The sequence below is a fragment of the Apis florea genome, unplaced genomic scaffold (genome assembly GCF_048593485.1).
Source record: "Apis florea isolate Af1SG1 unplaced genomic scaffold, ASM4859348v1 contig_3325_pilon, whole genome shotgun sequence".
NCBI lineage: Eukaryota > Metazoa > Arthropoda > Insecta > Hymenoptera > Apidae > Apis > Apis florea.
Window position 1 is genome coordinate 421278 of NW_028256738.1, and position 14969 is coordinate 436246.

A 14969-nucleotide genomic window follows, 5' to 3' on the forward strand; every position below is an offset into this window, starting at 1 on the left:
ATAGGTTCTCGGTCCCTGTGGCGCGGTGGCGACAAATCGATTCGTGGCCGACAATTAAAGTCTTCCACGTTGGCGTGAGGCGTAGATGCGATCATTATCTCAGCCGTGATTGGCTTCGCTGTGGCGTCAAACGGATTCCACGGGATGATTTTTATTCGTATCGAGGTGATTCAATAACACGTAACGTAGTGGAGACCCGTAAAGGGGAAGATTTGGCCATCGAACCGACTCGTTTATTTTTATAACGTGTGTATGTATATTCGAGGCAAGAGTTTCGAAACGGTAGTTGAACGCTAGTGGATTTTTATAAAGCGAAGCGAAGCGTGGCCCGATAATAAAACCTTTTATTTTTCATTTGGCGTTTCGCGAAACAATTTCTATTACGGCGAGCTACTTAATCTTCCGCTCGATCGTGTGATGCGATAAATTATGCATTATCTTTGGCCAATATCGGAGCCTTCTGAAATTACAATTATTCATGCTGATCAATTATTATTATAGCCCGCGGTCTCTCGTTCCGCCTCCCCAATTCGGTGTATCGCATGGATTACTTCCAAATCCAACTACGGCCTGCATTATTTATCTGTTAGTCGATTCGTTTTTTTGCAATTTTTATCAAAATCGATTGTTCCCCTTCCCCATACCACGAAAGCTCTACATTTTTTTTTTTATTCTCCATTCATCGAGTTTCAATTTTTAAATTTCATTGGAAAATTCATTTTTCAGTTTCATCGATTTCATCAATCGTCCAAGGTAAAAAAAGATGTAATAATTCAATCGCTTTTCGTTTCTCTTCTTAATCTTTTAACGATTTTTTCGTCTCTTTTCTAGTTTCTAAAAAATTTAACAAATCTCCGACGAGCGGAGAAAGATCGTTCGAGCGATTCTTCGGATTCACACATTTTTCTTCCCCCTCCCCCTCCCCTCCCCTCTCGAATCAATTCGAATGCGATTAACGTAAATTCGATCGTGTCTCTTTCTCGTTTTCAAGGAAAAATCGACTAATTATCGAGCTTTGCGCGCTCGAGCTTAACGTTATTGATAAATAGCCTACGTGGTCCTGGACGATTATATCGTCGGAATAATAACCGAGGCCGACCTAACTTCGCGGAGCTACGATACCTCGCCTCGGTTGAACGGCTGGATGCTTTTCAAGCGGAGGTTTGCACTTGCCTTCGTTATCCGGCAAGGTCTTTCACCTCGTTGTCGTTGAGCCTCGATAATGTCGGAGCTACGAAACGTTTTTTTCGAAACGTTCCGTAGAAGAATTTCCAATTTTGAAATCTCCAATCTCTTTCGAAAAGAGGATCGAACAACGCGATATGTATATATAAAGTGGTCATAAATCATGACCGTGAAACCGTAAAAGGATCGATCTTCGAAAAATATCAAGTGGATTAAGCCTATGATGACATCGCAAAGATACCCCCCTCCTCCTCCTCCTCCCCTTCCTCTCGTTCGAAGAGAGGATATTTATCGGTTGAAATCGGGGATTGGAAATAGGTGTGCTATCGACGTTCGATAGATCGAACGATTGTCAAATATTTGAAAATAAAGCAATCATTTTTATAGAATCCGATTCGATGTTGCAAAAAAAAAAAAAAAAAAAAAAAGAAAAAACCAGGAAAAAAAAAGAAAGAAAGATCGCGATGCCCGCTTTTCCCGGTCCGGAGGGAGGCAAAGCTGGAAAGGTAAAAGTGGAATATTTCCGGTTTAATTAAATCGAGGGGGAATATCATTGTCAATGCGTGGTCTCTGGATCCCTTTCATCCCTGTAATCCTGATTTATTCTGTACACTCGGTCCGCAATCGCAATCGAAACTTCATCGAAATTAAATGTATCTCCGCATCACAGGCGGCACAGATAACCGGCGACAAATTTCTGATTGGCCACGGTATATACAAAGGGGATCGTTCCCACAAAGGATGATATATATATATATGGAAAAGGAATGAGAATACGAGAGTTCGACAGGAACGAGAAAATCGTACTAATAATCTATCCGATCATTGATTTTTTTCCATCGGGCCGAGTCGGGAGAAACGATGAACAGACAGAGTCGGGAGGGGATTAAACGGGGCAACGATTTTTTTTTTCGATTCTTTTTTTATTTTTATTTTTTTTTCCTTCCCCCCCCCCTTTTTTTCCCTGTTTCCGCGCGGAGAAATTCGCGTTGTGTTTCGCGAAATGCGATTATACCGGATGATTACGTTGAGCACGACAACATCATCAGCTCGTACGATCATAGCTTCGCAACAGGATCTGGATTTATTCCGGCGAGACAGCGGGGCTTACACGATCTTCTATCGAAATTAAACAGGGATTTCGCGTTGACCCTCTTTTCCGCGTCTCGTGTACGTGTTACACGCGTGCATGCGTGCGCGCCAATGGAAACGCACGCCCCCCCTCCCTCCCCCTCGCCTCCCCCTTCGTGCATCCATCGAGCTGGCTTACATTTTGATCGCGTTCCATCGAATTCCACGGGAAAATCCGTGGCAAATCCCCCGAGGCGTGGCGCACGCGGAGACTTAGTTGTCCGATTTTTCGCGTCATCGAAACGATGATCTTCTCGCCGCCGATTTTCCTTCCATTCCTTCGACGCAACGAGGATTCGACGTACGTCGTGATCGAATTCGAATTCGAGTTTCCGTTTTGAATTATACTTGGATGGTACTTAAATGGCACTCGGATAACGCGAAATTGTTAAGGAGAGAATCGAAATATGAATCGATGTTGAAATGGCGTTGATTCTACGCGACTCTTCGTTAGAAATAAAAGTGAGATATTTTGTTTAATGAAAGGAAACGTGTATCACACGGTGGAGAAAAGTTGTTTACGAAGAAAGTTTATCACAGATAAAAAAAATTTTGATCGCAGTTGGACGGAAAATCCGTGAACGGAAAAAAGAAAAAAAAAAATCACTGATACGAAGTTTCATATTTCTGACGAAGCATGGTGCGCCGAAAACGATAACATCTCATGATCTGGTGGTCAGGTACGGATGAACGCGAGCGACGCACGAGTTCCCCGCTGAACCGATAATTGAAAATCACTGTCCCATATATCGATTCGCAGGATTGTCCGACGGTGGCTCCTTCCTCGTCCCCTATCCTCGTTTGTTCGTTTGTTCTACTGGCCGTCCTGTCTCTGTCTCTCACCTTTCCTCCTCCTCCCCGTCCATACATTTGCCGGGGAGGAAATAAAGTTAGGAATTTTTGGCTTTAAAGCTTTTTTTTCTCTCCTTTACCTTTTATTTGTTTATTAAACGGACGACGGAGAGATTTGGGCAGAGATGTAATATACGACGTTGAAAACTCGAATCACGTTCGATAAAAGGAAAAAAAAGAAACGAAAACGGGGACAAAGCGGGGACAAAAATCGAAATAACGAAGTTCCCTGGGCGAGGAGGAGGGAGGAAGGGATTTTTGTACGCCGATGTGATCAAAGGAACGATGTACGACGATCGTCAACGCTGCCGGATAAAAGATTATAAATGAAGAGAGACGCGAACGAGAGTGGCATTAATCGATGCAAATTTTTATTTTTCAAACGTTTCGGATATAAACGCGAAGATTTTTCACTTGTAACTGGAGAAGAAGATTAGTTAATCGTTCCTTTATAGCCTCTTCTTTTTACGTTGGCGTTAATTCGATACTGGCAGAAGATAGGGATTAAATCGGATTTGCGTTAATGTCTTCTACTCGAATTTTCAGGATAGAACAGATTCGATTCAATGGCGAGGCAGTAAAAATTTAAACACCGTGCATAAAATAAATCTGTTTCTTTCTCTTCTGCGATCGTATTTCTTTTTTCTTCTTTATTTCTGATTGTTCTCGTGATATACGCGATATATTCACATTATACCTCAACGTTCGTATAATATAATATAATAAAATTTCTTTTTGTCGGGTCCAACAACAAAATGTGCGGATAGACGGACCAAGTTATAATATTTATATAATAGTATGTATAGATAGTAAATTATCCACGTCGAGAAAATAGTAATTACAACAACGATTCCCAATTTGTAAAATGCAAATTACCGATACTGATTTATCGCACACATTTATTATTTTGTTGTTCCATCATATCATTATTGGCGATAGATTCGCCAATAATGCAAATCATCTGTGTTTAGAAATATCGAAAACGACAACTGATTCTCATTACATCGATTGTTCGACGCGACAATCCAATCGTTACGACGACATTCCATACGATGAAAAGTCATTTTCTTTTCTCATCGTTAAAATAACTCCAACACTGAGCAACGTTAAATGCATTTCGAAGGAAATATTGGGAAGTGGAGTTTCACAAGTGCGATCAAAATCCAGTTCTTCGCATCGATGCGAAGAGCGTTATATATTTGTTATCGTTGCTGCACCTATTGCGAACAACGAAGAGGAAATATATCCCATGTTTTCGATACTATTTCCGAGAAGAGAATCCATTTCGTCGAAAAAAGGAAGAGAACGTGTAGTACGGACTCGCTTAAACTTGAGTCTAACTGGGGGAAGGGGGGGGTCGGGGAAAGAAAGGTGGAACGATGAGAACACAGAAGGGGGATATAAGATAGCGGAAGAAGTAACCGCTCAGGCGGAAGTTCCAATTGCCAGCTAGATCTATATATAATAAGACAGGAGAGTTATACTTTCTGCCAGGCGTCGTAACGCAGTTCGAGTGCAAAAGTTTCGGCCCTTTCCCGCCACCCTCTCGGAATTATCTCTAGCACCTTTCGTCTACCATCGCCGAGATAATTAAATATATCCCGGCACTGAAACGCCCAAATGGATTTTCTCTGGACGAAGGCGGCCGCGATAAAGGATTTTCCTCCCTATGACGAAACTCGAAATTGAAGGAAACAAGTTTTCCTCCGCTTGTTCTTTCTTCGGCCCCTTGCTTACGCATCCACGTTCGCATCAGGATTTTCGAAAACGAACGCTGCCGCCTCGAAACTTTTGTAATATTTTTTTTTTTTATAATCCCCCAACGAAACGTTGGAAGAGAATATGCATATAGACTTTCTTACTTGCTCGTCGAGTTGATTTGAAGAGAGAAGAAAAGGAGAAATAATTGGGGATGTAACAAACTTGGAAATCGATGAAATTTTCTTACTTTCAACGTGGATATTTCGTTATTGTCTGAATAACGAGCGACTTGTCCGAGGAAATCGAGATCGTTTCTATTGCTATGATTTCAGGAAAGATGCGCATCCGACTGTTCCGTACAAGTGACAATTTCAATTGCTTTGACAAATCGGATTTAGGGGAAATGTTCTGCCATCCCGTCGTCCCCGTTCGAATGACTAGGCACGAACAGAGCGTAGTTTTGGAAAATTGTTGCAGGGACCTGCAACTCCCTCTTGGGAGAAGCCATTAAGTTTCATTTTTTTCTCTCGTTCCTCGCCCTCTCGCAATTAGGTTAGCCGCGCGAACTTCCACTCCATAAAGTTAGCTACCACCGAAGGACGATAATTATTATGCCGCATAGCGCGACTCGGCTTGCGCCATGGCACTGCGACAACTAGGTGCTTTGGGACCTACTTGTTCCCGTCCATTTTATTCACGAAACCCTCTTCGATGAAAACGATATTCCCTCCTCCTTTTATTTTTCTCCAGCCCAGCCCAGAAAAGCATACCACGTTAGCATACCATCTGTATGCGTATCCGATCGATACTAAGACGACATAATTAATCATTTTTCGCCCTTACTTAATTATTAGATTGAAATTCTTTTTCAACCTAACAATATCGGGAAAGGAGAGTAACCGTTTCGAAGGAATTAAACGTATTACGATGCGGTCGAGTTATTATGCGAGGGAGGTAAACAAAGTTGATGTCTTCGGAAATGGCTGGAGGATCTCTGTGACACTCTGTTCGAGGGAACGGCACGAAATCGCCCCGATTGGGAGGCCAGACACGTATTTCAAAGCCAGTGAGGTCGGTTAGAAATTAGTATACTCTATCCTTCTCTGGGATGTGTCTACGACTTTTTAATTTATTCAAGGAAAGTTTGTTAGAAATTCGTGCAGTTCGAAGCTTTTGGGCTTTCCCGGAATGAGTAGCCCGACCGATCATCACCGGAGGAACCAGATGCCACGTTTGTCATTTTTACGTTTCGTTCCATTAAATCTTTCTCATTGTTCCTCTCTAATTTTCTCTAATGGAGCTCTGTCTGTTCGACGCGACTCGTCCAAGATGAAACTCGTCCAGATATTCTTTGCGAGCGAATTAATTATTTTTAAAAAGATTTTCTTTTCTCACTTCGAAATTCTTGAAAGAAGTAAAGAGACCGTTAAGAGTCTTTATATTCGTAACCTCTTATATCGTAATCTTTTTGTTCAACAGCCTCCGATCAATTATCTTTTACAATTACATTGTCTCCTAATTCGAATGATGATTTAATTATTCGTATCGGTTATTTAATTACGTCCTCTCGGCTGCTGGACAATTCCCTAAACAATCTAGTATCTCTATCGCACGACAGAGAAAATCTTCTCGCCATCGGTCATCGTTATGACGGTACGTTGATTTTCCAGTGTGGCTGAAAGCAGGAATCGGACAGGCCAGATGACCATACGAGCGACGTGTGGATACGCACAGCTGGACTTTATCGTGTTCGCGTGTGCGATCGTGAATCATAATGCGTCGGGCGATTACACATTACGCGCCCCCTCCCTATCTAACCACTCGTAACGCATTACTGTACGAGTGGGTTCGTCAATATGCCGGCGAACTAGATTATGGCTGTATCCGTGGTAATGCTTTATCGTTCTCCGTATAACGTTCGCGTGTCTCGCACGTTTACTCTCTTTCTCTATTCCCTTCTCTCACTCGTATATACGTTTCGCGGAAATAAAATACGCTCGACCTGGCCGTGAGACTCTTTCGCGACGAATATTCCGCTTTCGTATCGATTCGGCTGTGTTTGTTCAGTATCGTAGTACAGCCGTACTAGTTATTCCACGCTACTTTGTTTCTCGTATTCGTATCGTTTCGCATGACACTCTTTTCTTCTTTTTTCCCCCTTTTTTCCTTCCCCACTTGTTTCGAACGCATTTACGTCAACGATATCGCACGTAACACGGTATTAATTAATTGAAATCGAAAGAAGATTTGATTCGAGAAATGAAAAGAAATTGTGATACTAAGAGAATTAACGGAGGATTGTATTGTATTGTATGGTGCGTTAAACGATAATACGACAATATCGTATTACCATGCTGGCGTGGAATATTAGCAATATTATCGAACGTTGATTCTGTTAAGCATATCGGTTCAGCGAACAATATCATCGTACAAATCGTACATTGTGCATACATAGATTTTTCGGTTAGGCGAGAAACGATGAGCTCGCAGTCAGTCCGGCGATACTGGTGGCCGTGGCCGCTTCGGACACGAGTAAATCATGATTAATCGCAATTTCATGGACGTTCCGCGTAAGTCATGAAATTAATGTAACGGTATAACTCGCGATTACGTACATATTACGTGGCCGCGTATCTCTCCACTTGTTACCACTGTCTGGTCAGTTCAATATGCCGACAATACGCGCATGTTCTCGTGCTTTATCGCACGAGGTATAAACCGCCGATACCGCTAGGGAATAAGGAGTGCCAACCCACGATAGAAATATGTACGCTGCGATACAGCGTTACAGCGGAGAATTAGACAATTGTACACGGAGAATTTTGTTGATTTTTTTTCCACCGCGACTGCGCGAAAAATTTTCTTGGTAGTATCGAAACTCGTGGTGTATGATCAATGGGGTTCGAATCCTTTCGAATCGATGTAGGTCACGAGCAATCGTTCTCGAATGAAAGCACGATTGTACGTCGCACGATTCGTTCGTCGAATGTGACATTTTTACTTTTTCATTCAAATTTTATTTTCCCTTACTACCAGGTTGTTTCTCGTGTATTTCTGTTAGACGCGAATGTTTTGTCGCAAAAAAAAAAAAAAAAAAAAGAAAAAAAAAGTGTAAAAGGAACAAGCTTTTGCCTCATGCACTTAAAACAAACGTCTCATTATAAGGCGGCGCCGAAAAGAAAGATGGCATAGTAACGATGAATAATTATCTTGGTGGAAAAAAGCAAGATGGGAGAAGTGAGTTCAAGAGCAACGGAAGTTAAATGGAAATATTATTCTACTCTGGTCGGGCACGTTTTACTAACTATTCCCTACTACTCTTTTTAAATACTGCTATTATTTTAATCCTTTTCGTCGTTTCGATAAATTGTTTTTAAATAGTTAGCTTTTAATCTAATTAATCATGATGAATCATAAATCTAATTACTATTTCTTTTCTTTAATACCGTGAAAAGAATTTATTGCAATGGAATAATCTATTTTTTAGATTACGTTCGTTTATCTAACAAATATATAATATATTTTGGCGCCCAATATTCGATAGAATATATTTGAAAGGTGAAAATAACGTAAACTATGCATATGGAACTATGCATATGAAACTACGCATGACGTAATAGGAGAAAAGTGTTTTTATATTTCTCTCACCAAATTGACGTTTGATGTAGGACGTAATACTCTTTCGGAAAATGTCTTGCAGCACAAAATTAACACTCAACACCATGGATTTTCACTTTAATTCACTTTTTGTCAAAATGACGACAACGTGCCACCATAGAAAAATAATGCTCTACTGTCGAAGTACATATGGCGTCAATGTGACTACTATTTTATTATTTATGAAGCATTAAAAAATTAAAAAAAAACTATATTATCGATAATTTAACACAAATAGAAGTAAAACGTATCCTAAAATTCTTCATTGATATCTCGTTAATAAAAAAATATATTTTTTAAATAATATAATTGCATCGATTAAAGTTCTTAATTGAGCTGTACGGTAGCGATAGCTTGCGATTGCCGTGCCATCTACGCTGCAAATTTTAAACGTCTTAAAGACAAGCGATCCTTTCTCGTCCGGACCTCGTCGAAAGCGGTTGTGGCGTCGTTCTACTTTATGTAAGTAACATGAAACAAATTTACATTCACGGCAAAAACGAGCAGTTCCATCGCGAAGCGTTGTAAACTTCCACGGTGTGTTCGTACACGTTGTTAAACATTCATATTTTTTCGCACGCATGAAATATTCTGCGCAGTTTCCTTTGGCGTCCCGTGGCCCCGCATTACTTTTCGTTTCACGATTCGAAACAATAGAAAAAAGGAAATTACTGTGTTTGTTTATCCTCGTTTGCAAGCATCTCGTTCGAAGCACGCTTTGATACATTCGCGGAATAGAAATAAAATTAAAGTGATGTGTTGTTTGAGCAATTAGAGTGTCTTTTGTTACGTCGCAATAATATCTTAATAATTTACGACGTCAAAATGGCTGCCTAATTCGCCTTGTGTATTGTTCAATTGTGCGTATATGCGTATGCTTATTCGTTTTCCCGTATATACAACGAATACGAGAGAAAATCGTAGGTACGTTAGGCGAAAAACTTCTCATATCTTGTATGTCGAATCTAGCAGGAATCTACGACTAATTTCGAAATATCTTGATCGTGCATCGAATGAGATCAATCCGTGAAAAATGGTGTTCGCGAAGTCGTAAAAACGAGATCGAAAGTGGCTATCCTTAACCTAGTCGCACTCGAAAGAGCGGTGCTGTGTTAAAAGGTTTCGAATTCGATTTACGATTCGAAAAATCCGTCTATCTTCCTAACGCACTGCTCCGGGATATGCACGGACAACTGGCATGAGAGGGAATATATACGAGATAGTACATTTTTTTTTATAGCTGTTTCCAACGGTAGCGAACGTTTCGTAATTAATTACAGCCGGGTACTCTCTTCTTTTATCGACTGCCGTTTCGCGAGTGGCTCGTAAAAATCCGTGAGGGTCCGCACAGTTTTCCTGTCTCTTCCGTGCCTCGTTTTCCATTTTTTTTTTTTTTTTTTTTTTACTTTCATTTCTCCTTCTTTGACCGTACTTCTCCGCTCTCTTCTTCTACCGGTTATGGTTACCGTTTTGAAACTTCGTCACGAATTTTTTTTAGTAACTTGTCACGATCTGCGTAAGAAATAAATGGATAATTTCGAACGTCGAGCGTAGTCGAGTTATAAAGTTACTCGAAATCGTTATCTCTTTTCTTCGACGTCTTTTTGCTTTCGTTCTCTGTTTATTCGAGTTTATTTGTTTGTGTGGTGAATTATATATCACAAGTTGCCATATCTTTTTATTTATTTTTTTTTTCACTCTCTATTACGTAAAATTAAATTATACCATACTTCAAATCTTCAATCAAATTATACTACATACACTACTACAATAGTAATTTCGATTTTCGATCTTCGTTTATCTTGATTAGTATCGTACGAATGAGAAAAATTTACAAAGGGCATCTCGATCATTCATTTATTCTTCTTTCTATTCCCGATGAATAAGTGCGATCTTTCGTGAGTTACTTCGTTAACAAAATATTGTTATCAATAAATAATACTCATATTAAATCGCAATTGTAACTTTCCATTGTTTTTCTCGAGTGAATCATTTCTTTTCTTCTCGTTCCATTTTCATTTTCAATCGTTTCGATCTACGTGTTCGAGTATCTTCGATTTCCTATAATCAGAATGCATTTCAACGGGATCCATTATGTGTTTTCTTATTGTTAGTCGCCCGATAGTGATTATTAAGGATTTTCCACGCGATCAAAGCTTTGTTCGTCTACCCTTCTTTTTTTTTTTTTTTTTTTTTTTGCGCCTTCATCCTCTGGAATGTATACCCTCGTAAAAAGACACTTTATCTCTTCTTTATTGCTAACGTCTGCCGCGTTATTTCTGCTTTCAGGATCCGACATCAAAGTACCGGTTGCAATACTGAACTGTCTTTACGCGCGTCAATTGTGCTTCGAGGATGCATCCTGCAGCGCCATTCTAGAGATCATACCGAGGGTCTGTGGTCCAGAGCTGGGTGAGTGTTAAAAAAATTATTCTTTTAATTTTAATTTTTAAACAGAACAGTGAAAATAAGCAAACATTTTTACTGAACGCCGCGAACTCGTCCGGTGGAGCTTTCAGTTTTTAAGAAATAAGAATTGATCTCCGAGTCGATTCTGAAATATTTTCTTTGATTTAAATAATTACGAAGAGAAGTAGGATTGTATCGAGCTTGGGAAATCGAATGGTGTCGAGTAGTGCAACTGCTTTTTCTTGACCAATGTAACGAGAAGCGAAAAAATGAGGGGGACCAGAGATACGGTCGACGACCTCATTCTTTTCGCACTTTTTCCTCGTCTTCGTATATTCGTATAATCGTGTTTTTCTTTCTGTTTAAATCTTTGTTTCTCCACGCGTTCTGAATCTATTGAAGTTAATGGAAATTCTTTGATCAATTAGTATTAATTGTAAACATATTAAATTAAAAATTCGTATGTAATAAATTTTGGACAGTTTTAAAGTTTATTGACACTTCGACTTCGCTGTAATTATAAATGGATTATTATCGCCCGATATTTTTTCGATTTCGTTTCTCGAAAATATCTCCATTTAAGGTAATGGAGATATTGGAATCGACGTAACCTGGAAAATCTGTGCTGATTTTTGACAATTCAAAAAGCAGCATTTACTACAATATCACTTCTGACGTTGTCAAAATGATATTGGTCCGATTTCAATTTTTTTTTCTTCGATAAAATGCTTACTCCTGAAGTGTATTGAAATCCGCGATCAAATTAAGTTCAAATCGGACGCTCTTTTTCCAATAATCCTTGTTTTCGAAGCTCTTTGTCCGCCGTGTAAATTACAACTCGGATACATTAAAGAGGAAGATTTACGTTCGAATTTAACGAATTTAACGATACATACGAATGGTGGGGTAAATACAGCGGCGAAGTCGGTGAAAATTAAAACAAACAGAAGGACGGCCCTACTACATAATAATGGAATTAGATGCGTTTTACTTTAACGAAAGTAAAACGTAGGGAAGGCCGTTAAAACGTGCTCTTTCGTACGCGTCTCGGGAAAATGGGATTAATTCGTATTTAATTTACCGAGTAAACGAGGCTGGAAGCGTGATATCGTCGTGGTACCACGTGCGACCGCGAGCATGAACAGAGGAACGCTTTGCAAAGCGAAGTAGATTAACATGCGGAACTTCTACCTTCTGAATTACGTGTAATTAAAAAAAACACAGCACACCTTGATTGGTGCCTTTCGAATCGTTTGTAATTTTATGCTACCTTCCTTCTCCCTCCCTCTCAACAAAACCGGCGCACAAATTTTTATCGAAATTGATTTTTAACAAATGAAATTTCGGGAGAGGGAGGGGGTGGTTAATGTCGAAATTTATCATTCGAGAATAGAAATTTTGATCTCCGTTTCTTTCTTTTATTTTTTCTTCTATAAAAAAAATTGGAAATTATCATAAATGAAAAGAATTGAAAGTATAGTGGTATAGTGGAAAAAATCGGGGAACGGTAAGAGCCGCCGAATGAAACGACTGCTTATTTTCTGAATGGCTGCTCCGGCGAATTAATTATCGCGTTTTCTCCGCGAGAAGCAAACGCTTGGAAAAAGTTGAGTTGAGTCGAAATTAACAATTCGAAAAACCGACGTGAACTATCGAATCCCTTCACTCGGGATTTTTATCGCAAATTGACTAATCTCCTTCCGTGGGAAATAATCTGGGAAAACGATTGTGCGCGATTATTATTCGCGTTTAGAGAACGCCTCGTGTTTTTGATGTTTTTTTTTTTTTTTTTTTTTTTTTTTAATCTGATCTCAAAAACCTCGGAAATACTCGTTCCGTGAAAGTTCCACGAAAGGACAATTATCGGAGTTTGAACGTAACTTGATAAAAAGAATCAATTATCCATAGATTATCCGATACACCACAACTTTGACAGAAAGTTAATCGCACTTCACATCGATTACTGCTACTGCATAAAGTATTGCAACTAAAGGGAAAAAAGTAGTACGATCAATGGTTTTGTAAAATGTATTAAAAACCCGTTATTTCCTCTAAAAAAGTCCGATGAAATATTCGCTCGATTTTTATTTTTATTTTTTTATTTTACGGACAAAAAGGAGTCGCGTTTTTTTGTCACGTAATCGTACAAAGGGTTGAACATCAACAATCCTATCATGCCCCGAGGATCGTTAACGGATTATTAACAGAGTTGGAGGAGGAGAAATTTCTACTTCGTCGATTCGGGGGAACGATTAGAACGAATCTACGCGAGGATCTGCGCCGTGTAATTTCGATATTTCAAGGGGAGGGGGAGGGGAGGGGGGGGGGAAAGATCGGGCGGATAAGAAAGAAGCGAACGATATCGCCTTCGGAGACCGTATCAAGGGAGAGCCGCGTAAATTCTTCAGCCTGAAAATTCTGGGTCTCTGATAATTTTCTGAACACCTTCGGGAAATCCGGGTGAAAGGGCATCGACGCGTATTTCACGTTTCAGAAACTATTTTCCATCGTTTACCACGTATCTGCTTGACTATTTTTATGGTCACTCTTCCCCGCTTTTCCGATAGTTTCCTCTCCTCGTCGTCGTTCCACTCACTTCCTCTCTCTCTCTCTCTCTCTCTCTCTAATTGGAGAAAATTTTTATTTATAATCGAGGCACCGATTCTTTCTAAAGTTTACTTGTAAATTTGTACGCGATGTTGCAATTCCCTGTTACGCAATATCTCCCCGCGTTTATACTATTCTCGCGTTCGTTGATACGTCGAATCCATCGATGGACATTCATCGAGCTCGTAATCATCCGTCCATAAACAGTGCGGTCCCCGGAACACGGATCGAGATATCGATCCTTCCTGTTCGCAGTCGATGCGAGTCGAAATTTCAGTTGCGGAACGCGTGGAGATAGGTCAACCGGAAGTTGCCGATACACTCGACGCATTTCCGACCGTACATATTACTGTTGTCTCTTAGACGGTCCGCTTGCGTCGCAATTTCGTCTCCCGTCCAATTGTAAAAACCGTTGGAACAGATGGAGAATTTTATTTAGTTTCGTTTCGAAATTCAATTATTTTTGTTTTTCCCCTCCTATCGTAGAATTTAATTGAATTCCTTGAATTATTGATCCTCTCGTTTAATCGAATCGAAACCAGAGGTCTGAAGAAAACAATCGGAAACAGATGTAAATATCGATGGAACGAGACGATTTGCCAACGATATTTTGTCCAAGTCAGCGAAAGGTTATCGCTAAGAAGCGCGATGTAAAAAATATCGATGCGAACAATTTTCGGGATTGTTAACGTTTCGAATAATCTCAGCAGCTGTTATATTCTTACACGTAATCCTCGTTTCGCGCCATACGATGAATATCGTCGACCGTAACCGACTTTCATTTCGTGCTAGCCTTATCGATGAAAATCTGATCACTCGACTGGAGGAAAATGTTTCGAGATCTGTTATTTTCGTGGACCGATTTCAACAGTTTGATCCTGCGCCCTTAATGCAATTATTATTTTCTTTTTTTTTTTCGGCAAAACGGATGGAATGTTTATTCGATATCGGTCGCATAATTGCGATCGAACGTTTAATTGCGTTTAATCGCGCAACTTGAACGGTCCGTTTCGTTCCCTTTGTACACGAGAGTTTTGCCTGCCTCCCTCCCTCCCTGCTACTGCTCTAATTCAATTTACCACGATCGATTTTCCGTTACTACGTCGAGCCTGATTAATAAACGCTTTTACTTTATTCAAAAGGTAACGACGATTCGAGTTTCACGACTCGCATGGAGGACGATTTAAATTCTCAATATCTCTCTGTCACGGGTCGCAAAAATCATCGTGTTTCGATTGATCACAGCAGAATTCGAATTTATCACGTTCTATTCGACTATCATCTACTTGTTTCATCCGTTGAATATTTAATCGGTTGAAAATTTCTCGCCAACTTAGCAAGGATTTCCTCAACGTCACGAAACGAAACGAAACGTCCACTTTACTTTTACCCCTCTTCCTTTCGTAAATATGTGATTGCGACCGAGA

General features: G+C 39.9%; 1 protein-coding gene and 1 long non-coding RNA gene across 4 annotated transcripts in view; one reads left to right on the forward strand and one right to left on the reverse strand.

The window, feature by feature from the left end:
• LOC147657071 (uncharacterized) overlaps positions 1–8664 on the reverse strand; it is a 125921-nt gene extending 117257 nt beyond the window's left edge. For 2 of the 3 annotated variants that reach the window (XR_015293150.1, XR_015293148.1), the window contains exon 1: positions 8518–8656. This is a non-coding gene — a long non-coding RNA (uncharacterized LOC147657071). Of the gene's footprint in view, positions 1–8517 lie in introns of all 3 variants that reach the window. The other variant, XR_015293149.1, reaches the window with a different exon arrangement.
• Gfrl (Glial cell line-derived neurotrophic family receptor-like) overlaps positions 1–14969 on the forward strand; it is a 231788-nt gene that overhangs the window by 75985 nt on the left and 140834 nt on the right. Inside the window, exon 2 of the mRNA XM_086911537.1 lies at positions 10816–10938. Within this exon, the coding sequence (XP_086767663.1) occupies positions 10816–10938 (123 nt within the window). The remainder of the gene's footprint in view (positions 1–10815; positions 10939–14969) is intronic.